Source organism: Tursiops truncatus, chromosome 21 (assembly GCF_011762595.2).
Source record: "Tursiops truncatus isolate mTurTru1 chromosome 21, mTurTru1.mat.Y, whole genome shotgun sequence".
In the NCBI taxonomy this organism is placed as follows: Eukaryota; Metazoa; Chordata; class Mammalia; order Artiodactyla; family Delphinidae; genus Tursiops; species Tursiops truncatus.
In genome coordinates, this window is record NC_047054.1 from 13,607,655 (window position 1) to 13,633,507 (window position 25,853).

A 25,853-nucleotide genomic window follows, 5' to 3' on the forward strand; every position below is an offset into this window, starting at 1 on the left:
TAATACCAGTGAGCTCTAGGACAATATCAAACAGTCTAACATATGTGTTATTGCATCTCAGAAGGGAGCAGAGAGAAAAAGATTTAAAGAAATAATGGCTAAAAATTTCCAAGTGTGATAAAAATTATAAATCCACATCCAAGATGCCCAAAGAATCACAAGAACCCCAAATTATCAATGTCAGAAGTGAAAGATGGGACATCATAGGTCCTCTAGACATTAAAAAGATAATAAGGAATATTATAAACAACTTTATGCCAAAACACTTGAGAACTTATGTAAAATTCTTCAGAACAACAAATGATCGAACCTGATTCAAGAAGAAATAGAAAATCTGAATAGTTCTATATCTATTAATGGGGTTGATTTTGCAGTGTAAAACCTTTCCATTTAGAAAACTCCAGGCTCTCTGGTGAATTATGTATTTAGAAAGGAATAATCAATAAGACCAATTCTACACTAATCCTTTCAGAAAATAGAGGAGGAGGGAACACTTTCCTCTTGGAAAACCTGACCTTATATTTTATGAGGCCAGGATTTTCCTGACACCAAAATCAGACAAAGACATAAAAAGAAAATAATATAGATACCAATATCCTGAACATAGAAGCAGAAATCTTTAACAAAATATTGTCAAATTGAATCCAGAAGTATGTTAAAAGGATAATACGTGATATCTGATGAAGTTTATCTCAGCAACTCAAGGTTGGTGTAATGTTTCAAAATTAATCAATGTAGTCACCATATTTACAGATTAAAGGGGGAAAACACAGGATCACCTCAATAAAATGCAGAAAAAACATTTGACAAAATTCAGTAAGTTTATTTGTATAACAAGCAGTCTTGGAAGCTAGAGATAGTGTCTCTGCTGGAGCAAGGGCAGGTATTCTAACTGTCCTGTATAATAAAGGTAATGTTTCCATCTAGAGCAAAGGGCAGGCATGCTTAGTGCACTCAGAAAAGTAATGGTTCCCTTAGCTTAGAGTTTTCTCTTGTAATGCAACCACTGTGTGACCCTTTTCATGTTGCCTATAGGAACTGGGGCTTGGAGAGCCCGTACAAAAGTGCTGTTACTCTGGCTCCTGCTATTGCTGTGAGCAACAAACTGTCCTTTATCTCTGACCCAGTAGTCTTATGTCTTCCACTAGAACCCATGAAACTGTCAGGCTAACATATTAGCTTACAAGTTGGATAAAGTCTCAGAATGTTTACAGTTCTTGACAACATAAAAATATATACCTAATTCCAATATCGAATTTAAAAAAACTAGTCTAATCAATTATAAGGTAATTGTAATCCCATGTAAAAGTGAATTTAAAATTTTTTGTTGAAAAAAGTACTTGGACAAAGGATTTTGAAACACTATTTCAGAAATTTATTTACATGGTTTGGATGGAAGCAATTGATACGGTTTACTTGGAATTCCTGGAAAAAAAGAAGAATTTTTTAGAAGGTTGGACTTCTAAGTGTATTGCAGAAAAATAATAATTTAAAAAAATCCCTGTTTGCTGCCAAAGTTGCTTTGGTCATATACAATGTATAGAAGTAGTATGATAAAATAATATGAATTTTATCAAAAGAGCAAAATCTCTAAATAATTCCACTATATAATAAATTGGATACAAATCTTACAAAACTGAATTGTACTCACCTTCTTATTACTGTCCTCTGGCTAATGCCCGATAGGCTAAAGGAATCTTAAACGTATTTCTGCTAATCCACCATGATATACATACCTTTCAAATCAGGGGCTAAAGGCCTACTTTTAGGACTAGAGGTGTCTTCATAAATATCATAGATGTCAAAATGGAATTTCTCTCTTCTTGAAATGTAACCCATTTTTGATAGGTCAATATGATGATTATAGATTTTTTCACTTAGATTTAAATATTCTTTTTGAAGATTCCGCATCTCAAATTCCAAGGTATCCCTTTCATTCTCTATACTTCTTACATAATTTTCTAAAAGTATTTTGTCTTCCTCAAGTCTACTGATGCTGTTTTCAAATTTTATACTTTATTGACTATGTTTTTTTAGTTCTTCTTTTAGAATCTGATTATCAGTTTTAATTTTCATTAACATTTTTGATAACATCTCACATTTGTTGCCTATTTCTGACAAACTATTCTTATAAATACTTGCTTCTGATTTTGCATTTTTTATTTCTTGCAGAAAATTCTCTTCGGCGGTAGATTGGTATGTTTGAATATCCTCAATTTCTCTTTCCATCATTTCTCTCGCAGCAGTAGATTCTTGTAAGGTTGTTTCAAGATTAAGCTTTTCATTTTTAACTGTTTCTATTATTTGAAGAAGTGTCTCTTGTTCAGTTTTTGCCAATCTTTCTTTCTCTTTTAGCTGCATTATCTCTAGCTGGTTTTCTTTTCGTTCATTTTCAAGTGAGCCTTTTTCCTTTAGAAGCTGGTATGTTTTTTCCTCTAATACTTCTTTTTCCTCTTGTATCAACAGAATATTTGTTTTCATTGATTCCATTTCTGTGATCAGTAGTTTATTTTCATTATTGACAATGGCCATGTCACTTTGAGTTTTGTGTTCCTTACTTTTTAGTTGTTCTAATGTTTCTATTATTTGTTGCTTCTCCAAAGAAAGTTGACTATTTTTTTCCTCTAGGATTTTATTTTGTCCTTGGAGAACATTTAGTTACTAATTATTTCTTTCAATTCTTTAACACATTCTTTGCCATCTTCTTCTGTTTTAATTAACTTGGGCTGAATAGTGTTCTTTTCTTCAGCCAATGTCTTAAGTTGTTTTTCATACATTTCAATTTTCTGTATCAGAGATTGTGTGGTAAAGACAAGAAGTTTAATTTTCGCTTTAAGGGTTAGGTTTTCATTCTCTAGTTTTAGTACTTTTTTCTGTATCTGCATAGATTCTTTCAGGTAATTCTGTAAGTACTGAATTTTTGCTACACACTGTTCAGTAACAGAATTGACTTTGGATGTCTTCTCACTTTCAAATATTATTGATCCTTGTTTTACTGCAAATGGTTGTCTTTCTTTGTCTTTCATTGCATATTTTGTTGGGTCACAGAATGCCAGTGTATGTTTTGGAACTGTGGAGTGGAGTTTTAAATCTGCAGTATTCTTGTCAGCGATAGGAATTTCTTTATTATTTTTCTCATTCTTTTCCCCCCTGTGTATTTCACTCTTAGATAGTTTTTTACATTTCCTACAAAAATTCACATGGAATTTTGACACTGTTTCCCTAAGTGCCTCTAATTCCAAAATTCTCTTTGATTTTATATCTTCATTTAAGTTACTTTCAATATTTTCTTCCTTAATAAAGTTAATTTTTTCCTTGTGAGTGGGGGGCAGGTCATAGTTACCATTCCTTGGAACAGCTTTTAAAGTTTGCAGTTCATTTGTAAGTGCCAGTTCCTTGTCATGTGACTTTTGAAGCTCTTCCTTCATTTGTTTTATAGAATGGCAGATATCATCTAAATTTTCACAAAATCCATGCTTGAGGTAAGGCACAGTAACTCTGGACTTATCCAGAATTACCATATCAGCTTGAGACATCCCGTTTTGAGGTACATTAGGTAGGAAATTATAAAGGTTATTATAATTCTTCAAGTCAGAATTTTCTGAAGCTGAATTATCTGTCGAAGTTAATATGTCCTTGAAATGTATCTGGCATGGGATATTTATACCTTGAGAGAGCCTGTTAACACTGTCACTACTGAATATTTCTTCTACGGAATGAAGAGTCCTAGGATCCTCAAAAGGCTGAATTTTCTCCATAGAAAGGGTTTCTTCTTGATTCTCTACAGGCTAGTAACAATAAAAATCACACTATAAATGTACTATCATTTGCTACATGACCAACAAATTAAGATAATATTTTGTGGAGGAATTGCTTTTACTACAACCAGAATGAACATTTTATCCATTTCTGCAGCAAAGAGGCTGACAAGTATGATTCATTTTCTCCAGAAAATCTACCGTTATTTTGAGATCTGTAACTCTGGTCTTCACAATTTGCTTAGAAATTGCACTTACTTCCTTAGGGGGTGAGATAGAAGGGCCAATCCCTCAATTCCAGAAATATAAATTCGGCATTTCTAGAGACCATCATAGATAGGTGGGGAAGAGAGAAGCAATAGTTCAAAGGGAAGTTTAAGGAAAATGAAAATTTCCACTTCTGGGCTATTTGTCAACCTTAGCTTGTCTTCCTCATTTCAAATGGGTCTAGGGTTGTGACTCTTCACAGAGAAAGTGTGAAGTTCTAATAAGTATAGACACAGTGACTCTAGTTTGGACCTGTTTTAGAGAACTCACTCTAGGTGTAAGTCAGTCCTAAAAGTAGAAAAACTCAAAGTGGACAGAAAAACTGCCGTGTATTTCAGTTTACTTGGGAATCTTTAGGTATATGGATTAAGTCAAATGCCCCTCACATGCTCTCCTAAGAGAAACAAGAAAATTGCAGAAGTACAGAGGTAAACGAACATCTTTTAGGGTTTTCAGGACAGGAGTTTCCTAATTTTCATCTTTGACAATCCAGTCGCCCTGTGAAGAAGGGGAGAATGTAAAGGTGAAGGTAAACTGGTTGCAGTAACATTTCTGAAGTACCTAAATGTAGGAATGATTTTGTACTGAAACACATACCAAAGCTTTTTCATTGCGTGTGCTGAATACTAGATTTTTTTCTGAGCTAAATTGTGGGTTTTCTACTTCAATGATACTTTTGTTCAGTATTTCACTGATTTCAGACTGCACCTTTAAAAGAGAAATTAAGAATGTCAGGCTTTGATTTCACACTTATAAAGTTATGAATGCACAAGGATGATAGATATTATACTTGAAAGATACCTTTACATTTCCTATGCATATTCTTTTCCATCATATAAATTAAAAATTAAATTTAATTTATTGTAATCTCTATCATTGAAGGAATCTTTAAGAAAAGGATGTCTTTACTACATGATTATAAAATCAGAAAGACTTAATTTAGGAAAACAATAAAATCTTATGAATTAAAATAATTTTAGATGTTTGATTTTTACATTGTTGAATAAATCAGAGGTCTTTGACCTCTGTCATCAGAATGGAATCTATTCCGTCAGCCTCAGGAGGATTTTATCTTCTCGTCCCATTTCCCTGCAGTTGCTTCAGGAATATCAGGATGAAGTTTATGTTGGGTCTTTGGCAACTATGCGTTGTGTTATGTACCCCCAGGATCCATGCCCTGTCCTTCTGTTAACACTACCCCTTGCTTCTGGATAAAGTCCATGTGCCTTTGGTGATACAGATCCCTCCTCCAGCTCCAAGGGGTGGGCGTGTGACCCAGAGCTAACCAGTCAGAGCGTTGCCTCCCTCTGAACAGTGATTGCTTCAAGCACTGCATGTGGGGTTGTCAGAATCAGGCCAAGAACTCAGTACACACTGTTAAGAGAGAAAAGCACGGTCTCATCTCTGTCTAACTGGAATCTGGAAGGATAAGGGCCGGAACTTCTAGCAACCCTTTTGCTACCACATGGAGTCTGAGAATACATTACTGTCAAAAGCAGAACCAAGATAAGGAGTGAGGCTGGTTCCCTGACGACGTGAGTCCTGACCGTATGGATGAAGCCATCCCCAAGTGAACTATTCAGAGGGTTTGCATTACTAGAGCTAATAAAGTACACTTTTCCCTTAGTCAGTTTGACTTAGATTTTATTATCACTTATAATGAGAGTCCCTATTTGTAGACTATATATAGGTAGCACTTTAAACATGTTTTAAAAAAAAATCAGTGAGTGTTATTTCTTTGGGCTCATATCCAAATGCAAGTATAACAGAATATAGTTTCCTGCCAATTTCGTGTCTAGAATAGGTTGTGGCTTTATTACATTCAATACCAACTCATCAGTTGGCTATAGTGATCATCAGTTTAAAAGTGTGTGACAGTGCTCTAAGTCTGGATATTTTCTATGTAAATTAGAAGAAACATACCATGCTAACATTCTGCAAAGTCTGTATTCGGAGAGCCTGAAATGATTCCAGCTGATGCTGAAGGGCCTATAACAAAATTACACAAGGTATGAAATTGAACATTTTTAGGTGAACATACATTTTGTTACAATTAAAAAAAAAATCCCCTGAAGTTGCCTATTACAAGGATCATGTGAGGGTCAGGTGACCCGCATTCTTCATCATTCTTGCCCACTCTCCAGTGCATTTTGATGAAGACTTTTGTGGAAAACCCGTATATATTTAGGAAGTATTCTGAGAAAGATCAGACTTTACACAGATTTTCTGAGAAAATGAAATATACTCACTTTCAGTGCTGAGTGTGGTTGTATTTGATTTTCTGATTCTGTTATGCAGCCGTATTCTAAAAAGTAAAATTGAAAAACGATGTGATTTAATCCTTAAGTGTTATTTTTAAACAATGTTAATGGAAAGCAGTCTCCTAGCTTTCCTGGATGGTGAGGCAAAGAGATGATGAGACGATTGATGTTCACATTAAGAAAAACCCGATGCTAGCTGCATAGTGAGTTTAAGAGATAATTCTCATCTGACTTACAATACTGCACCTACTTAAGGTTGTAATAGTGCTTTTACTTTTATAATAAACCCTTAACTTGTAACACCAAACTGAGAACTCTCAGGAACTCAGATATCTTTGTTTGTTTCTGGGATATAAACCATATTTTTTGGTAAAAAAAATTAACAATTCTTATGTTAAGGGAGACCCTTGGCAAAGTCGTATATAGGTCTCAGTACCTATGCAACAGCCACGTGATGTTTTTCTTCCTTAACATGGAAAACAGTTTGGATTAATAGAACATAATTTTTGTTATGCTGTTAAGCAAAGTGCTATAAGGATCCATGTGTTCCTTCCTAGAAAATAGATTTTAGTTCTGCAGTAGGGGAGAGACTATATAACGTTTGCACATTTCCTGACATACATTACTTTTTTTCCCCAAATGTTAGGCTACTTGCTTTGTAAATTTTTATTGAAAAAATTAAAAAACATGTCCTGAATGAAATGAGAGTTATGTTAGAATTTGCCCCACGCTGACAATTTCTGCTGTAAGAGAAGGTTTTTAAAGAAGTCAGTGCATCTCTTTTGGAATGGCAGTCTGCCAGATGTTACAGAATCTGGTTGCAAAGTGTACTTCCTTCCACCCAGTCCCAGTGTGGCCCTCATCACTGAGAGAGCTGCTGTGGTTCAGAGCCTGGAGCCATTTGGCCAGTTGAAGAATCCCGCCTTCATCACAGGGCAGGGATGGACCATGTGTGGGGGCTGGGCAGGGGTGCATTAATGAGTTATCTTCAGGATTCTGGCTTTCTTTATCGCCTCTGAAAGTCAGAGGGAGTTACGAGCCATGCTATGGATAGCCTTGCCAGAATCATCTGTTTTTGTCTTTGGCCTCCACTCTCCAATTTTATGTCCTGAGGGGGTGCCCCCTTCCTTCTCCAGGTACTGCTGGTGAAGTTTTTGCTGGTGTTTGTTCATGTCCTTTTGTAGTGGGGGAGGAAGGTCTGGGGTCTTCTTTGGCTCTAAAGTCTCTACCTGAAAGTCTAGAATAATTTTGATAAGTTCATGATTTGGCCTTAAATACTGTTTCATGTTCAAGTGGTTCGTTCCTTCAATAATATCACACGTTCAGATTTTGAGTGTCTACCACGTGGTGTGCCCCACTGTAGTTACTATAGACAAAGCAATGAATAAATCAGCCGGAGCTCCTGTTCTCACTATGCCTACCTTCTAAAAAAAGTAAACAGAAAAAAAGCAAACAAAGATATAAACAAGATACTTCCAAATAGTGATAAATAACACAAAGAAAATAGGCTACTGTGACAGTGAGGGGGGGTGAGGACAGCATTGGGGAGGGCGGTTAGAAAAGGCCTATCTGGTATTTTGTGGCTTCAGCCAAGACTGCTACGTGATAAGAAGGGGCCAGCCGTGTGGACATCTGTAGGAAGAGATTCAGAGCAGAGGAAACCGCAAGGTCCTGAAGCAGAGCACGTGTTACCTGTGTTTGGAACAGAAAGAAAGCCCATGTGGATGCAGCTTCCTGAGCAGATGGGAGCACAGTGTGCTAAGAGTTCAGGGGGAGATGGGGGTGAGGTTAGAGAGAATCTGGCAGGCCATCCTGAGGGGTTTGGCTTTTATTTTAAGAGAAATGAGAAGCTTTGGGGGGTTTCGATCACGAGAATGATTTGATTTGACTAAAAACATTATAGGACACTCTCCTGCATGATAATGGATTAGAAGGTAGCAGTTGCAGGACTATTGGAATAATCCAAGGGAGAGACAAAGGTACCTTGGACTAGAATGGCAGTGCGGGAAATGGAGAAAAATAGGTGGATTCAAAATACGTTTTTGACATGAAGCATTGCTGGAGGATTAGATGTGGCCAGTGTCGAGGAAGGAAAGGTGACTCCTGGTTTTTAGTGAGAGCAGGTGGACGAATGATGATGCCATTTACTGAAATGGAAAAGAGTGGGGGAGGAACGTATTTTAGGGAAAACTCGTTTAGGTCTGTTAAAGTTTTCCGCTGGACATCAAAGTGGAGATGTCAACAGGCAGTTGGGTAGTCAGGCTCTGGGTCAGGGGAGTGGCTATGAGCACTGTATTGGGAAATATGGACCCTGCTGCTGGCCTAGACAGGGGCACTTTCTGTGCAGTGAGCAGCTCAGAACCCCAGATGAAGTGGCTCGAGGGGAGATGGAACGTGAAGGTTCGTGGGCAACGCTTTCTGGTTTTACTGTGGCAGGGGATAAGGTGCTGGTGGGGATAGGGGTTTTTGGAAGAGATGTGAAGGTTAAGAAGAACTTTTTTTTAACCATGAGCGAGTCTAATATGCCTGCTTACTGCGGGAATCATATAGTGGAAATGGAGGAGAAGAATAATTCTGGAGAATGAGGAAGGCTGATCGCCAAAGTTGAGTATTGAGAATTACAGGAGAGGTATGATCTGGAGGAAATGACCTGTGGTTGAGCAGGGACAGTCCTTCCACTGAAGTGGGGGGCAGCAGAGAATACGGAACACAGGCGGTAGGTTAGCAGAGTTTAAGGTTGAAGCTTAGGGATTTGGGGTCTGATTGCTTCTATTTTTTTCATATAGTTTGAGGCCATGTTACACGTTGGGAGGTAGCGGTGAGAGGTGTTGGAGATTTGAGGAAACTAGAAGAGTGGAATAGTTATCTTGGACAGGGCTTGCAAAAGCATTTACTGGGGAAATAAATTAACTTTTCCAAATAGCATTGAGATCCATGGTATGACTCAGAAGTGAGTGTTTTTCTCCAGCAAAGTTCATATGATTCAGTGAAGATAGAGTAGGCAGAGAGTTGGATTCATCTATTTTTAAAAGCTACGAAAATAACTTTTTGTTTTTCTTATGAGTTTCAGAGACATTGGCTACTACTTATTCCCAAAGGGGAGATAATTTTAAAATTCATCAGTACTTAAAGAAGCACATAGGATTATGTGATTCTAGAATTGGAAGGGAAATTATCAGTGAAGCACAGGAGAGGGAACACAGTCACAGGTCACCATTTATTAAGTCCTTGCTAAATGTACTATATTGGGAAGTATTTAGACTAAGTAGAGGATATGGTGCCAGCCCTGAAGAAGCTTATACTCTATTCAGATTGCAAGAAATATTATTCAGATTATATTCACCTTAAGTTCTCTAGCTGTTTCATATTTAAGTGTCAAAATTTAAAAACAAGATAGTTATCAGCAGGATGACTTTTGAGGTCATTAAGGTAAAGATATAAGGAATTTATTCTGAAGTCTGCAGAAGATTATGTCATATTCAATGTATAGAGAAAGTTTTAAGGGCATACTTGTAGCTAATAGAGCAGGGAGAACAAATGAGTTTTAAAAATGCAACGTGGTAACAATTCTATATAGGATGTTAGACACTCTGTAGTCAACGCCTTTTAATCCTCAGGTTCAAATGCTGAGTTTTGCCGTGACAATTCACACTCACTCCTAGAAGTAACTGTTTTATTGAAGCCTTGTGAGCTGTTCTACCCAAGCCTTCATTCATTCATCTAACAACTATTTTTAAGCACCTGCTATGTATCAAGTACTGTCCAAGGTGCTAGGGATCCTACAGTGAGCAAAATATGCAAAATCTCTGCCCATGTGAGGGGAACAAAGGATACTGTGTGTAAGATGGGAGTGAATCCTATGGAGAATAGTAAGGCACAGAGCAGGGGAGTGTGCATATCTGCACGAGGCTTTGTTATGGGAGCTATGGAGCCAGGCTGCCTGAGCTTGAATCCTGGCTTTGCCACACGCTCACTGTGAGGGATCAGTGTCTCGTTTGTAGGTAAAGCCTTACACAGTGCATGGCACACAGTAAATGCTCAAGGAAAATTTACTCTCTTACTGTAGCAGCAAGGGTGTTATCAATATGATGATGATTTGGTAAATTTAAAATTTCTAATAGAGATGGAAGGGAGGGATGACTGCTCAAATTCTCCAGTGCCTCCCATTTTGCTCAGAATAAAACCGCACATCCTTACATGGAATTACAAAGCCCAGTATCCTCTCTGAACCCTTCTCCTATCCTCCTCCATGCTTATTCTGCTCCCGTCACCAGCTGATCCTCAAGCATGCCAGGCATCCTCCCACCTAGGGACCTTTGCAGCTGCTGTTCTCTCTGCCTGGAATGTTCTTTCCCTGGAAATCTGCACTGACTACTCCTTTACCTCCTTCAGGTCTTTGCTCAGATGTCATCTGCTAAGTGAGGTCTCCTACCATCCTATTTGAAATAAAATTGCACACTCCCCACCCACCTCTGACACTCCATATATATACTTCACGCCATATACTAACTCCTTGTTCTTTTAAAATCAGAGACCTGAGAAATATATACGACCTTGTAATTCGGCATTATTTATGCAAATCATGTTAGTGTTCTGTTGGTCAGTACCCAGCGAATGGATCACTTGGTGACCATGACGTGTAGCTAAGAGAACAGAAAGTGGGGAGGGCACAAGGTCACACGTCCTAGTTTTGCCTTGAGCTGTAAGCAGGAGGTCCCTGCCATCCTTGGTGGCGCCTAGCTTAGAATATGTCTCACCCATTGAGTCCCTGCCCTTACACCCGCCACGCTCTAGCAAGAAAGACTTAACTCTCACACAAGCATATGTGCTATTTTGTATGTAATTTCATTTTCTGTGAACGCTGGCATTTTTCTCCAGAGCCTTCCATCTCACTCACATTAGAGAACACACGGTCTTGCCACATGAAGCTCCCTCAGTCTCTTCTGACCTTAAACACTCTCTCTTGGTATGGAGCTGTCTCCGTGTCTAGACTCTCTGTGAGGGCTTTCTGCCCTACTCAGGGCTTCCCGTCGCCCCTCCTGTTGCCCAGGGATGCCTGCCTGGCCTCATGCAGGCGGGCGGGGCGCAGAAGAGCAGAGAGGGGGCAGGTCAGTGCACTGCCCTGCGGCCTCTACTGAGGTGTGGCTTATCCTGGTGCTCTGGGCATCCAATTGCCTTGTGTCTTTTGTCTGCCGGCTGTGGCTGTTCCAGCCTTTTTTTTAAGAGCCCTTGACAAGGCCGTTGTGAAGGTCCCCGGTTTATGGAGGTGGACAAACCCCAACCTGACCTCAGGTCTCGGGCTCATCACTTGTCGCAGCACCTCTGCGTCTGGATTGCCCACGTGTCCCGCGTGGCTTATGGGTAACCATAGGATCCCAATGTGGCCCCTCAGTTTAGATACTGCCTTCTGCCCACAGCGCTCTGCTCCTTCCCTGGTGTCTCACATGAACACCAGGCCCCTCTGAGAGCTGTGTAGCCTCCTTCAGCTTCTCTCAAGGAAGCGAGACTCCAGCTTCAGTGTTCTCAGATCCTCCACACATCTTATTCATGGTTTATATGGAACTTGAAAACTGCAGCTTTTTAATGACTTCAAACATCCTCCCTATACAGTATCCTGTAGTCTACAAATATTTACTATAAAAGTATTTCTTTTGGAAAAAAATAGGTACCTTTTTAGTGACTGTCCAAAAAATCAGCAATTCTTATCTGGTATTCAGAGAAGCAGTACAGTGTAGCATGGAGGTTAAGGCCTGGACGCTGGAGCTACCCCGCTGAATACTGGCTCTGTCAGTTGCTGCCTGTGTGACCTTGGGGAGTTAGTTAACCTCTCTGTGCCTCGGTTTCCTCACTTGTAATATGCGGAGAATGGTAGTACCTACTTCATAGGGTTGTTGTGAGGATTAAATGAGTTGACATATTTAAGTGCTCAGAACAACATCTAGCACAAAGTAAATGTCCTGTGTTAGTTATTATTAGTATCTTACGAGTAGTTACCGGAAGCACACCAGTTGGGCCGGTGGACTTAGGTAACGTACTGGTTGCCTATAGTAAAAGGCAGAAACATCACTGCCATCGGAGCCTTGGCCTGGGAGGTTTTACCTGTTTCACTGCCACTATTTTCCTTTACCCCCTCAGAGGAATTTAGGATCTTGGGTGCTGAAAGGAGAACGCAGTCAACCCCCTCCACTTCGTCAGTACGCTTTTCTGTAACACAACAGTACGCGGCTTTTGGTTTTGCTGGGAGAAAGGAGGCGAGGCGTGGGGATTCGGGACGCGGGCGCGTAGAGCGGCCACGGGAGGGCGCGGTGGGGCCACGCCGCGGCGGCGGGCCGTGCTGCTCCAAGGCTGGAAGCAGGGCAGGCGCGGGGACGCAGGCGGTGCTTTCCTCCTGGGGAGGGCGGAGGTGTGCGGCTCGTCTAGGAGATCCACACTCCAGACGGGACCCGCCCCGCGGGGGAAGGAGCCGGGGCGGGGGGAGGCGGCGCTCCCCACCACGCGTCCAATTCCCGGGTAGCCCCCTCCCAGGGCAGCCCCCGACCCGGCTCTTACCCGGGCTCATTTCTGCTGCTCAAGCTCCCTTTGCAACCGCCTTCCCCTCTCCCAGTCACTAGGCTCGGTTGCTTCCCGCCTGGGCAGCTCGTTGCTTGGTAACGGGGTGGCCGGGACACAGCGAGCGGCAGTGGGGCGCGCGCGAGGGTGGGGGTGGGGAGGAGGAAGGTGCGCGCTGGGGGCCGGGGTGCAGTACGTCCGCCCAGCCGGAGCGGCGCCCGCGACAGCTGCGTGCTACCTTTGCTGTGCCTCCCAGGCCCAGCGACAGTCTCACTAGGGTGTATCAACCCCCCACGCCCCACCCCCGCCGCTCCCCTGCTGACCCAGAACTTGATCTCGATCAGACTCTGATTTAACACAGCACCTGTTGGACCCAAGCTGTGTGGAGAAAGGGGAATGTGTGGAGACACGCAGACACCTAGGAACTTCCCTTCCCCCCCCCCCCCCTTTCTGATCGCCATTTCATTGTTTTATTCTGTTCTATTCCTCTTGTTTCAACCCATCGGTCGAATTAGTTTCAGCGTTTGGGGATTTGAACGGTCCTAGACCATTATTGTGAAAGGACGTCTGTTTGCTGTGGTTAAAAGAAGACCCCTGTTTCCGATAATGAACTTTCAATAACCGTGTATGGAAATGTACACATTACAGCTGTAGCAGAGGCGCCGGTCTTCATCTGTAGAGCATGCTCATTTCCTGTGCACCTGGGCAAACGGCTTGCAAAAGATGAATGTTGAGTTGGAAGCTGGGGCTTGTTCAACTGAGGACTGGTTGGCGTGGCCGCAGTCAATCCCTGTGCCCATCAGGAAATGGAGCTCTTTAAGTAAAAGTTTTAAATGAGCGTATATTATTATTTTGTGATAACAGCCGTTACAGGTGATAGAATATAAAATAATTGAAAATTCAAATTTTAAGTCACAATAAAGAATTTAAAGTCATGATGACATAACTTATTATATAATAATTATGTGGCTTGCTTTCATGGAAATGAAATTCTTTATCAGAGGTTCAATGTTTACTTGCTGTAATTTCTTGTTTCTTAGCCTGTAGAAATGGTCTCTAGAAGATTCGACAGTCTTGTGGTGTTGTAGACAATTTCAACAAATTGTAATTTTGAGAACTTAGGTTCTCCATTGATGATTGATATTGACAAAGTTAATTTTTTCCGAAGAGCTACGAAAGTTTTCATCAATGTGTCTGTTAAATTGCTATTCTGAATAAATGCAGTATTTTGAAGGGAGAATGTAGATAAAAAAGCATTACATTTTAGTAAGTTAACTTCCATACTAATGAAATTTCCATAACAAATAAGAAATTACTATAAAATATTCTATTTTATGTAACATTATATTTTAATATGTAATAACCTGATAATTAACGTATGTAATATTCTATAATAACTAATTTGGCCATGTAATATTTGTGGATTATGATGGCAAATGTATACAGAGAAGTTACTTGTGGATTTAAATTAGAGAATTTAGCCACACCATTTAGCACAGAATATAAAAAGCAGATGATAAGAGCTATAATATCAAAAACTCAAACTTAGCCAGTGTGCTAATTTCAATAGAGAACCTACTCTAATTTTAAGATATTTCCCAATCAGTTCATCAGTTAGGGAAGCAGTTCTTTACTTAGAAGTTCAGTTGATTTTAGATGTTAGGTCAACAAGATCATTTGATTATCAAACTCATTTCTCTTTAGTAAACTAAATCACATATGTGTATTCTCAGGATAGGAATAATTTATTTGTCAGAAAATTATTGTAATTAATATATAAAAAGCCCATCTTTGGAGCCAACAAACAATAAATTTTAAAAATATCTTTAGTAATTACAGTGTCTATGACATGAATGGCATCCCCTCAGAAAAGGCCCCATGTTAGGGCCTCACATCAACAATTGCACGTGGAGACCCTGTTCTTTGGTGAGAGAGAACCTGGAAGTGTAAGAAGAGAACATGAACCCCCAGAATACGGGTGGATGGTGGACACATCATTTTGGGGGTGTTCATTGCATTTGTGAATGTATGTCGAGGGAAGTCTTTTCTGATTACTCATGGCCACTTAAAACCGTTGTCACAGCCTGCTTGAAACTCCCTCCATTTCTGAACTTTGCAGGTAATAGTGACTCGGTGACTTGCCGTCTCTGAGCATGAGTTTACTTATCTCCACAACAGGCCAGGATTGCTGTAAAGGGTCCTACTACAGTATGTTCAGTAGTTACATAGGAGGCTGCCAGTGATGGCACCTCTAGACCCCAGAGTCTCAGGTGAGATTCCATTAAGAGTGCTGACATTTTTTCCTGTGATTCGTCCTTATTTTTTAAAAATTGACACTTCAATTGGGCTTCCCTAGTGGCACAGTGGTTGAGAGTCCGCCTGCTGATGCAGGAGACACGGGTTCGTGCCCCGGTCCAGGAGGATCCCACATGCCGCAGAGCGGCTAGGCCTGTGAGCCATGGCCGCTGGGCCTGTGCATCCGGATCCTGTGCTCCACAACGGGAGAGGCCACAACAGTGAGAGGCCCGCGTACCGCAAAAAAAAAAAAAAAAAAAAAAAAAAAAATTGACACTTCAGTTGAAAAAGATTCAACTATTTAGCTCAAATACCGGAACACGTATATATTTTAAAGAGATAGTTTGTGTTGTCTAATTTGTATTGTGCATCCACTTTGTGATGAACTTGCCAAAATTCAAAAAATAAAAAATTTTATGTTTCTCAGTCAATGCACATTTATATGGCCTATAAAATGTAAAGTCCTCATTAAGTTTTATTTATTAAATTATTTTTTGAGAAATTTTAGAATGATGGAATATGCAAAGAAGGCTATAATTAACCCTTTGCTTCCATCTCCCAGAATTAACAGTTATAATTATACTGGCATATTTGATTTTTATTTAGAAAAATAAGAATCATATAGGATGGAACTCCCCACCACTTCCTTTTCTGTTCCTTCTTCCCTACACTCCTCCCATAAGAAACCATTGTCATGAATTTAGGGTACAATTTTACAGTTCATTCTTATATTTTTATACTAATTATAATGAGTAATAGAGATGATTGCCCTTGTTTGTTTTAAAGTTTTTCATAAATGGTATCATAGTTTACGTTTTATTCTGCAGCTTGCTCTTTTTCAGCAAATATGTTTTTTAGGTCTATGCATTTTTAAAGAATAGATCTTTAATTCAATTGTAAAACTGGACTTGAGATACCTTTCAGTTCCTCCAGTGTTTTTGCCCTTTTGGTCTCCACTATGTTTTAAATTTTGAAATGAGATCACCAACTTATAATAAGGTTGGAAGTATAGTCTGGTACATATTTCATTTTCTCCTGAGCCATTAAGAGTGAGTTGTTGACATGTTGTCCCGTCACTTCCGAATACTTTGATGTGTATCTTGTAAGGACACTCCAACATGAGTACAATACAGCCATTAAAGTCTGGAAATTAGCATTGATACATTACTGCCACCTAATCCTCAGACCCCACTAAAGTTTGACCAGTTCTTCCAATAATGTCCTTTACAGCAAAGGGATCCAGTCCAACATCTTGCTTTACATGTAGTTGTCATGACAGGTCTCTTTACTCAGAGTCTCATGGACCCAGAGTTGCCTGTTTTATTCAGTGGGTTAGAATGGATTATCTTCTGTTGCTGACATGATTTATATTGTTGCTTAAATTTCCCTAATTGGGTCAGTGCGAGTGTCTCCAGCTGGCCTCTGCATACTTTTGACACATCTTCTTCATTACTAGAGCACTTTTTAATTTGCTTGACGCACTCAGATGTTTCAGGCTTATCCTGAATTTTCCCTGCCCTAGCCCTGAAATCAGCCATTTCTCCGAGGAGACTTGGTTTCTTTTAGAGGAGAATGGTATTTAGAAGCCAGGATGTGAGTGCTAAGTTGCTATCTAGGTGTAGCTGCTCCCAGGCCATCTTAGTAGATAGAGCAAGGGAATGTCTGCCTGGGTATGTATGTACATATACACAAGCACACGTGCACATTCGCATCCACGTTTATTTATCTATATTGAGAACCCTGAGTTCACAATGCCTCCAGTTCCAATGCAACATCACAGTGCTCTTTCTAGTTTTCTCCCTTTCCAGATGAGAAAGTTGACTTCCATTATCCCTTATATATTTACTTATATGCGCTCTCATGCCAGTCTTTCACCATCACCCCCACGTGGATGCCCTCGTTATCCCACTTAGGTTCCAGTACTCTGTATCGCCCCTTCCCAACTCCACTGAGACCCTGAACCCTATGCTGGGCTCCCTCTCCACCTAGACACACTCCTCACCCCTTTGGGCTCTGTCACTGTAGGCTGGACCTCCTCTCTGTGGAGACGACCCTCACGGCCTCCCTGCCTCTGACACCATGCACCACCCAGTCCCATGCACGGCCACCCTCCCCACCTGCTTGAGCTCTGACCACTGATGCCAGTGTTCCCAACCATGCGGATGCTTCCTTTTCCCACCTTGGGATGGGACACCCAAAGCCTGCTTTTGCAAGGTCATGAGATGATTCTTCCATGCTTTTTTTTTTTTTTCTAAAAGCTGATTGTTTTACCTTTCATTTTTGGACTTGCTATTCATCTGGAATTGATTTTTATAGAGAGTGTGAGGTAGGTGTCAGTATCCAGTTTTTATATGCCTATCCAATTGACCCATCATTTATTGTAAAGAATGTGATTTTCCATACCAGCTATATATTTTAATATATTTTACAATGTGTTTTTCTTTTGTGTGCTTATATTCTACTAATCTTGAACCTAAAGTTCCTCATTGCCAAGTTGCTAAAGTCAGGTAAAGTGATTATTTGCTTACCCAGCATATAGATGAGAATTAGATAAAAGGAATAGTATAGTGAAATTTCCTTTAGACTGCAGAAGTGGGGAAAACCCTATTCTCCTGAGTGAGACCCGGAGAACCCTGGGTCTCTGAGATTCTCTGTTGAGTACCCAGTGTTTTCTATAGCACTCAGGTTTTCAGTACACAGAAATGAAGGCTCAGTGATATTCAGAAGAATCTGGCAAAAATTTGCATTACACTTGCCCGGCCCTACCTATCATTGTTCCTGCTCCTGTGACACTGGATGGGTTCATTATTCCATTTGAAATCGGTAAACAAAGTTGAGAATTAAAACACTTAACTCTGGTGGATGTTCAATTTTTTCCCTCCCTAATGTAATTATCCTCCCCCACCAACCCCCAAATTAAGTTTTTGGTGACATATTCTTGCTTTTACTTAATGGTGTTGAGAATTGTGGAATTTTATGGAAAAAAGTTATTTTCCAGATTTGTGTGGGGAAAACTGAAACATGGGGAGGTTTAGGAACTTTTCAAAAACTCTCTTAAGTGGTCAGTGCTAGACTTCCTGATTCTGAAACCCTGGTTTTGCCCAAATCAGTTTATTTTGATGTTTTGTCCCCCATAACAAGTTATAATTTTATGAGATAGGACAACATTTCATCTAAATTTTCCAAAAGTATAAAGGAGGTATAAATATTAATGCTAGAAACTAAGAGTTCCTGTTTCCTGATACGGTGTCACACATCACCTGCACTACTTTCTCAGTGTGGTGAGATTGTTTCTATTTCATTCGACCTCATATCAGATAGACAGTGGAGCATTTTCTGTCACGGGGTATGCTTTCTCTGGTCACACGTGTCAGTCAGTCCAGCAACTGCCCTGAAAAAAATCTGATTTTTTTTTTTTATTGTGAAGTTCATTGCGAAAGGTTGGAATTAAAATCTGTACTGCCAATCTTTTTTAAAAAAACTATGAGTCACAATATTTCAGAGTCTTCAAAGAGTAGCTCTTCTTAGAGAATCCATTTTCACCTGTTGACTAACAGCTGCAGATTCAAGAATCTGGAACAAATTCAAGAGCTTGAACAAAAACAAGGTAGTCAAATCTATTCTTAGCAATTGATGACCAGACTAAAATACTTCTGGGTTTTTCAGCTTCAGGAGATCTTTTTTAAAACCTGAGATCACAAGGCTATCATTAATCATAGCTGAGATCTATAGTAGTGTGAAAAAGTGACCAAACCACTCCTAAAACATAACAAATTTGGGCAGTTGTCATAAGGCTGGTGCTTTGGTCAGACCTGTGTGCTGGTGACTTAGGACTCTTGGATGGGTAGTGGGCCTTCAACAGCTTAAAGGCTTTGTGCCACAGCAGCTTTAAGTTTCTTTTAGAGTTAATTTTAACCTGATTTCATCTATATAAGAGAATGAACCCCACAACTCACTAAGAATAACCACAAGCTTTGGCTCTTAGGAAGTTGGCTGCAGCCTTAAGGGGACTTATTAATATGATATACTGTAGTGGGGATACTAAGAAGGTGGAGTCCATCTACCTGTATGAAGTTTGGTGTGCTCAGGGGTAGGCAGAGGAACATCAAGGGAGCTTGAGAAGGAATAGTTGTTAGGGAAAGAGAGATTTCCGGGCTGGTGTAGAGTACTTGAGCATGCTTGCAGGCTGAGAAGAGTCAGTGACACAGAAACACTGAGTGGGAAAAATAAGTTGGAAAGAGAACTTGAGGAATAGAGTGATGGAGATGAGTTGGACCAAGAAGAAAGAGGGACGAACAGCCTCCTTCAACATGGGAAGGTTTGGCCGTTCTATAGAGATGATAATATAGAGCTTTCCTCCCTCTGACCAAGGCAGAAGCGATGGGGAAGTACAGATAAGTGCTGTTTGTGAAGCTTATCGAGGCTACGTAGGTGCTTATTGGTTTGAATAAATATAGCTGTAGGAGTCTCTGTAGCTTCTTGTAGACGTCAATTCAGCTCGCAGTATGTGACCTTCTTCTTCCTAATGCTAAGCTGCTTTATGCTTTTTAGATACCGAAGGAGCTGCACTAACTCAGGTCAGTTGATCACACATTAATAATAGGAGTTCGTTTCCCTTGCTATATATAGATACCTAGAATGTGTGCTTCCAGTGGAGCTAATGAATTTGCAATGATAAATTCATATTCCTTGCTTGATTTCAACTGTGAGCTATGACACGAGTCAGAGGTGGTATCCGTGACCATGGAACAGAATGAAACTTCTAAATTGAACCAAGAGCCTGGTCACATTGACAGCATGCCTTCACTAAATTGAATGTCTAGCCAGTTAACACCAATAAAGACAATGTCAAGAACACATCAGTGACTTTTTGAGCTGGTAGAAGTCTCAGGGGTCATCCAGTCCGTTTCCCTCATTCTGCAGAAAAGGAGTCGAAGCCCAGTGAGTCCAGTCTTTATCCAGAGCTATTTTCATGACAGTCTTTTTACTTATGCCTTACTTAATCATATCATTACTTAATATTTTTATTATTCCACACTACCTTTTTCTAGCACTCATGGAAGAAATGATTTTTCTTATAAAGAGAACAAACACAGACAGTAAGTAAACGTCGATGTAAATAAAATAATACAATAGAGAATTATAACAATGTCTAGGACTTTTAGGTTTAAAGATTTCCAAGCCATATGACTTACTACTGGAGAATATTAGTGAGGTTAAATGCTGTTTTTTCCCTTACTTGTTTGGTCCTGTACCGAAGTTAAACTCTCTGAAACTTTTCCTCATCTATAAAATACTTAGTTGGCAAAGTTGTAAGGAAATAATTACATTTGAATGTGACCAATATTATGTCAAGAATTTTGTAAGCATTCAATTAAAAATATATATACTAAATAAAATAGATATAGGCAATTGAGGGACCTTAGTTTTCTTTCTAGCTATAAGATTATAATGTAGAATATTGCCAGTGAATCTTTGGTGGGGACAGGTTGCTTGTGAGCTCAGGCTTTTAAAATTGTCCTCCTCAAATGAAGAAAAGTTCCAGTGGACTTCCTGAACCTGATCTGTCTTAGTGTGAAATGTCAGTTCTTCTGGGATCACCAAGGATAGGAATCTAGTTCTGTGACTCTTCCAATTGGACACAGTTGTGCTCATTGTAATTGGACCCGGATTTCCAACACCAAAGAACAATTAGAAGGAATAAAGCCACCATTTTGAATCTAGGATTAAACAGTGAAAAGTATACATAATAATCGTTAGGTGCTTACTTACGTATTACTTGCTAGGAAATTTGTTAGATCTTTTGATACGAATTATCTTGATTTAATCCGTATCACAAACCTGTAAAGTAGGGATTATTGTCCTCATTTTATGGTTGATGAAACTGAGGTCTGGAGAGATTTCATGATTTCCCTATACCTTACAGCTATGAGATTGTAGAGCTTGGTTTCAACTCGGCTCTGCCCGTGTCCAAAGCTCATTTTTGTAACCACCAAGCTCTAATACCTGGAGTAAGTTATACTGAAATGGAATCTAGGTGATAATTTTTACAAAGCTTACTGAGGGCTTTGTTGTCCCATGAAAGCCTTATAATCATCTTAAACTAAAAGCTACTAAATCTCTTGTGCAGAGATAATGTGAGGTGGTCTAGAGCATGGATTTGGAAGCCAGGCCACCTGTGGTCAAATTCTGGCTCCGTCATTTACTACAGGAGAAACCTTGGATAACCTCTTTGTGTTTCAGTTTCCTCAACTGTAAAATGGGAAGAAAAAGAGGACCCACCTCACAGGGCTGCTGTTAAGATTGGATGAATTAGTATCGTTAAAGCACTTAGGACCCTGCTTGGTACATAGTAAGAGCGATGTAAGTGCTGGCTATTTTTATTGTATCAGCAATGATCAAGCATTTTCCGCAAGAGGAAAATGAAGCATCTAAATAAGAACGAACATTCCTACCCATGTTGTTTCTTTTGCTCCTGTGCATTTCTAGCCTTAGGACTCTATCTAACAGATTAGTGACAAATACATATTTATGTTAATAGTGTTCTTTTAAAAAATAACAGCATTGTTGAGATATAATTCACATACCACATCATTCACTCATTTGAAGTGTGATTCTACGATATGTAGTATATTCACAGAATCGTGCAAACTGAGTTGAAGACTCTTCAGTCTGGAAGAGGCTACGAGACCCCCAGTGCTAAATTTACTCAAACCAGTAAACACCTATGCACCCTCAGTGAGATTCACAAACGCAGCACTTATCTGACCTGAGTGCCTTGTTTCAGAGAAACTGCATTCCCCATTGCTTTGGCCTTGGTCAGAGGGAGGAAAGCTCTAGATCCCCTCTACAGATCGGCCAAACCTTCCCAAGGTCCAAGAGACTGTTAGTCCCTCTGTCTTCTTCTTGGTCCAGATCATGCCCATCACTCTATTCCTCAGGTTCTCTTTCTAACTTTTTTTTCTATATCTAGAATTCCTACCCTTGAAGGCATTCCTTTAGATTAAAGGGCTGTCTCCAGAACAAAACACAAGTATTAGACATAAAAGGGGCAGTAGAAAATTATTAGTACTTGTTAGCAGGAATTAGCCTTTTCCATTGGCTGGCAGAGCAAGCATTAATCTGAGGATTGGGATCAAGGACAGTATTCATGAGGAGGAATGAGAAGGTTTGCAGCATGAAGCAGTGTTCTGGAAGGGTCATGGTTGGGAGCTTTGGGAACTTGGACAGCAGCATCTGGAGCCCAGATGTGTGAAGGGGCAGGCAAGGCAGCATGTGCAGCTGTGTGTGGCATAATGGTACACAACGCAGGCTCTTGCATGTGACGTTGGTAGCATGAGCCTGGTGTTTTAGTGAACCACAGATATATGTGCACTTTGGCATTTATACACGTGATGAGTAATTCACACACCTGTGTTTTTCAACCCCCTCTACTTCAGAAAAGGAGATGGAATGGGAATTTGGTCTCATGAGAGGTAGTTCTGAAACTCACAACATAATTTTGCTCTTGGTACAGAAATAATGACTTGTATGTACTCCTTCGCCAGATGAATAGTTGAATAAATGAATGGAGTAATTTTCAACTCAAACAAATATTTGGCATTTTATATCTTAATTTTAAATCTATATGCTTAATATTTATGATAGGGGTAGCAATTAGGTTTTAAGAGCAGCTCTTGTATTATTCTTTGGTTAATGGAATTGTGCTTTGGGTTTTTCATAAGTTGAGGTGTGCTGACATGCCTTATTCTTAGAGGTAGGAAAACATGTTGTTAGACATTCTCTGCATACTTGGACAAACTTTTGAGGTAATTCAGAAGATAATGTTAATATCTCATTTTATGTTCTTCTGATGTGAGCAGTGATGAATAATAGTACTACAGAATTTGAAAGAAAGAAATTATGATAAAGCACCCACTTCTTCTAGGTGCTTTGTTTTAAACTTAATTGCATGAAGCATTCTAATTAGCTTGAAAATGTCAATTTGTAAATATAGCCAACGCATTCAAAAATCCATTTTGTTGTTGTGCCTAGTATTCAACATCTCTTACTTGGTAGGTGCTCAACTAAATATTTATTGAGTACTCTACAACATGAATAGAAGCTTAAGACGATTATCTTGAAATAGTCATGTAGATCAGGTAAATGGTTTATTTACTTCAATTATCTGAATACCCTCAATCTGTCTCCAATTTTCTTTTTTTTATGCTTAAGTTTCAGATGGCACAGCATTTAAAAAGAAACATTGGCCATGATAACAGGATAATAAAGAATAATGGTTCTAAGTAGTAGTTTCCCAGGACTGAAATAAATCTGTTCAAAGGACAACTTGACAAACTTTTGCAACTCAAGTTGTTAGGAGAAGAACCCCAAAGCTCCATTCTGCCTATCTTGGGATATTCCTGTGAGGGACAAACTTTAGATTAGCTTATGTAGAGATAATCTAAACTGTTTGCATGTCACATTAGCCATTAGCTTTACCTTTGCTTACACAGGTGCAAGTGTATGTGATAACTAGAACTGTTTTTCACTCAAACAGTCGTCCTATCGGTAGAGAGTGTAGCAACTCTATTCTGCATTTACTCTGAAAAAACAGCAGTTTAGTTAATCATGAGTGCAAAGTTTACAGATGCCCAGTTCTGTCATGGATCATTTCATTGCTCATTGCTAGCTTTAATAAGCTTATAAATATAAAAACAGTGACTACTCTGCTTTCTAAGAAGACGTGGTATGCTGAGAGCTAAATAAAAACTAGTTGGCATCCTTTGTTCATGGCATGAATTCCTATATAAGACCTGGTGTGAATTCATTTTTGAAGGACAAAATGCTAGTATGGGGGAAATACTGTTATTTGTTTGCTTTTTAAAGAAAGTTTTAACTCCTTTCCATTTTAACAACATTGCTATTTTCACCCTGTACGTTACATATTTTAAAACGATTTTTATATTGCATTCATTTCTATTGATTAATTCTGTCATAAATTCCTCTATATGTTTAAATTTCTAGATTTAATCGTCAAAAGAATAAAAATAATGAACGCGCAGTTTTAGAGTATGCTTCACAAGCCTTAGTCACAGAGACTGAATTATCAGCTTTAAGCCCTATCTTCCCTGAATTTCAGATTAGAACTATACTACTACTTTTTTTCAAACTGTACTACTTCCTTTTCTCATTATTGAACATCTGAACTTAAGAAGTTCATTATGTACTCTACTACATATAAAATGTGTAAAATATAATTTTAAGGGAAATATTGTCTGATATCCAACATCAAGTGTACACTAATGTACAATATAATATCTAATCTACACTTTCCTTCTCATGAGTCTTTCATTCTTATTTAACTTCTTTTTAGTGTGGTACACATACCTTCAGCGGCACTTCCTGACTCCAGAGATGCTGTTTGACCTTCTCCAGATAACACCAGGCAGACTTCCACTGACAAGTGCCTTGGGTGTGTGAGGGGGAGGGGCAGAGAGGGGGCACAGTGGGGATTAAGTGCTTTTCAAACAGCTTGTATGTGATCCTCCTTATCATAACTCTGCCTTTATCCCCTAGTCCAGAAATGCCTGGTGCTGTCAATTCCCAGGCTGTTTCCAGTGCTGGAGAGTAAATTGGGTTGGTTTTCAGTTTTCTCGGTTGCTGCTTTGGATTTTAACTTTCTCAGGTTTCCTAAGTCAGTTACCATGCATTTGCCCTCTAGCTTGCAAATTTTTAAGATTATATCCTTACCAGAAAAAATATTTTAAAATAACATCTGAACAAAAAAAGTAATGTATTTGAATACATTCATTTCTTTGATTGCAGAATTTTCTATTTTATTGGAATAGCTCTGTGAGTGAATTTGTGTTTTGGTTCAGGGGTTCCAGTTTTTTTGTTTTTTTTTGTTTTGGCTCACGGGCCCAGCCGCTCCGTGGCATGTGGGATCTTCCCGGACCGGGGCACGAACCCGTGTCCCCTGCATCGGCAGGCGGACTCTCAACCACTGCGCAACCAGGGAAGCCCAGCGGTTCCAGTTTCGATCTCAAATGCCCATAGGAGCCAGGCAGGTGTTCTGGCTCCTCTCACTGGTTCAAAACCTCAGACAGGTCAGGGTCAGAAATAATTAAGTTTGGGAGAACCCCAGAGCAGTACAACCCAGGCCCTATTTTCCATTTGGGACAATAGGAGAATCCTTGCTCCAGTAGGGTAGAGATGACTTTGTGACACAGTGGTGAGACTGAGGGCTTGAGACAGTCCCCACCTCCCCAGCCTGCTGGTTCCCATGTTTGTACTTGGAGAGGACAGTTTCATAAGCTCCCCTGGGTTCCCAGTGGGGTGCATGGGAAGTAGGTAAGACATGCAAGTAAGGGGGCATTGCCGTGGAGCCACCATAGTGAGAGGCAAGGTGACAAATCAGAGCCAGGGGCCAGATGGGGTTCATGTCTGAGATGCAAAGGATCCAAGAATCCAGGGAAGGCTGAGCTGAGACTTTTGGACGTGGTGGTAGAGGTGGGCTTGTTGCCTGGTCCCAACTATGTTGAGAAAACGGAGCACACGTGGAATCATGGGTTTCAGCAGAGAATACAAGCAGGACCCCAGGAGACCAGCAGCCCCTCCCTTCCTCAGGGGCGTCCCCTAAATGTCTCCTCTTGGAGGTGCCGTCTTGGGAAGGAGAAGGTGGTGGTGGTCAGCCTTGAGAATAAAGAACTAGCCTTGATAGTGTCTGAACCTTGACTTTGAA

At 39.9% G+C, this 25,853-nt stretch overlaps 2 protein-coding genes across 2 annotated transcripts in view; one reads left to right on the forward strand and one right to left on the reverse strand.

Moving 5' to 3' along the window:
* The window catches only part of CFAP96 (cilia and flagella associated protein 96), a 27,017-nt gene extending 21,433 nt beyond the window's left edge, over positions 1–5,584 (forward strand). Inside the window, exon 7 of the mRNA XM_073798535.1 lies at positions 5,121–5,584. Within this exon, the coding sequence (XP_073654636.1) occupies positions 5,121–5,240 (120 nt within the window). The 3' untranslated portion in view covers positions 5,241–5,584. The remainder of the gene's footprint in view (positions 1–5,120) is intronic.
* Positions 812–12,972, reverse strand: CCDC110 (coiled-coil domain containing 110). The gene is given in 7 exon segments (XM_073798536.1): positions 812–2,657; positions 2,660–3,788; positions 4,623–4,733; positions 5,949–6,014; positions 6,275–6,330; positions 12,386–12,490; positions 12,836–12,972. Coding segments are annotated over 7 exon segments (2,421 nt in total). The 5' UTR covers positions 12,846–12,972; the 3' UTR covers positions 812–1,713.
* Positions 12,973–25,853: the final 12,881 nt, after the last annotated feature.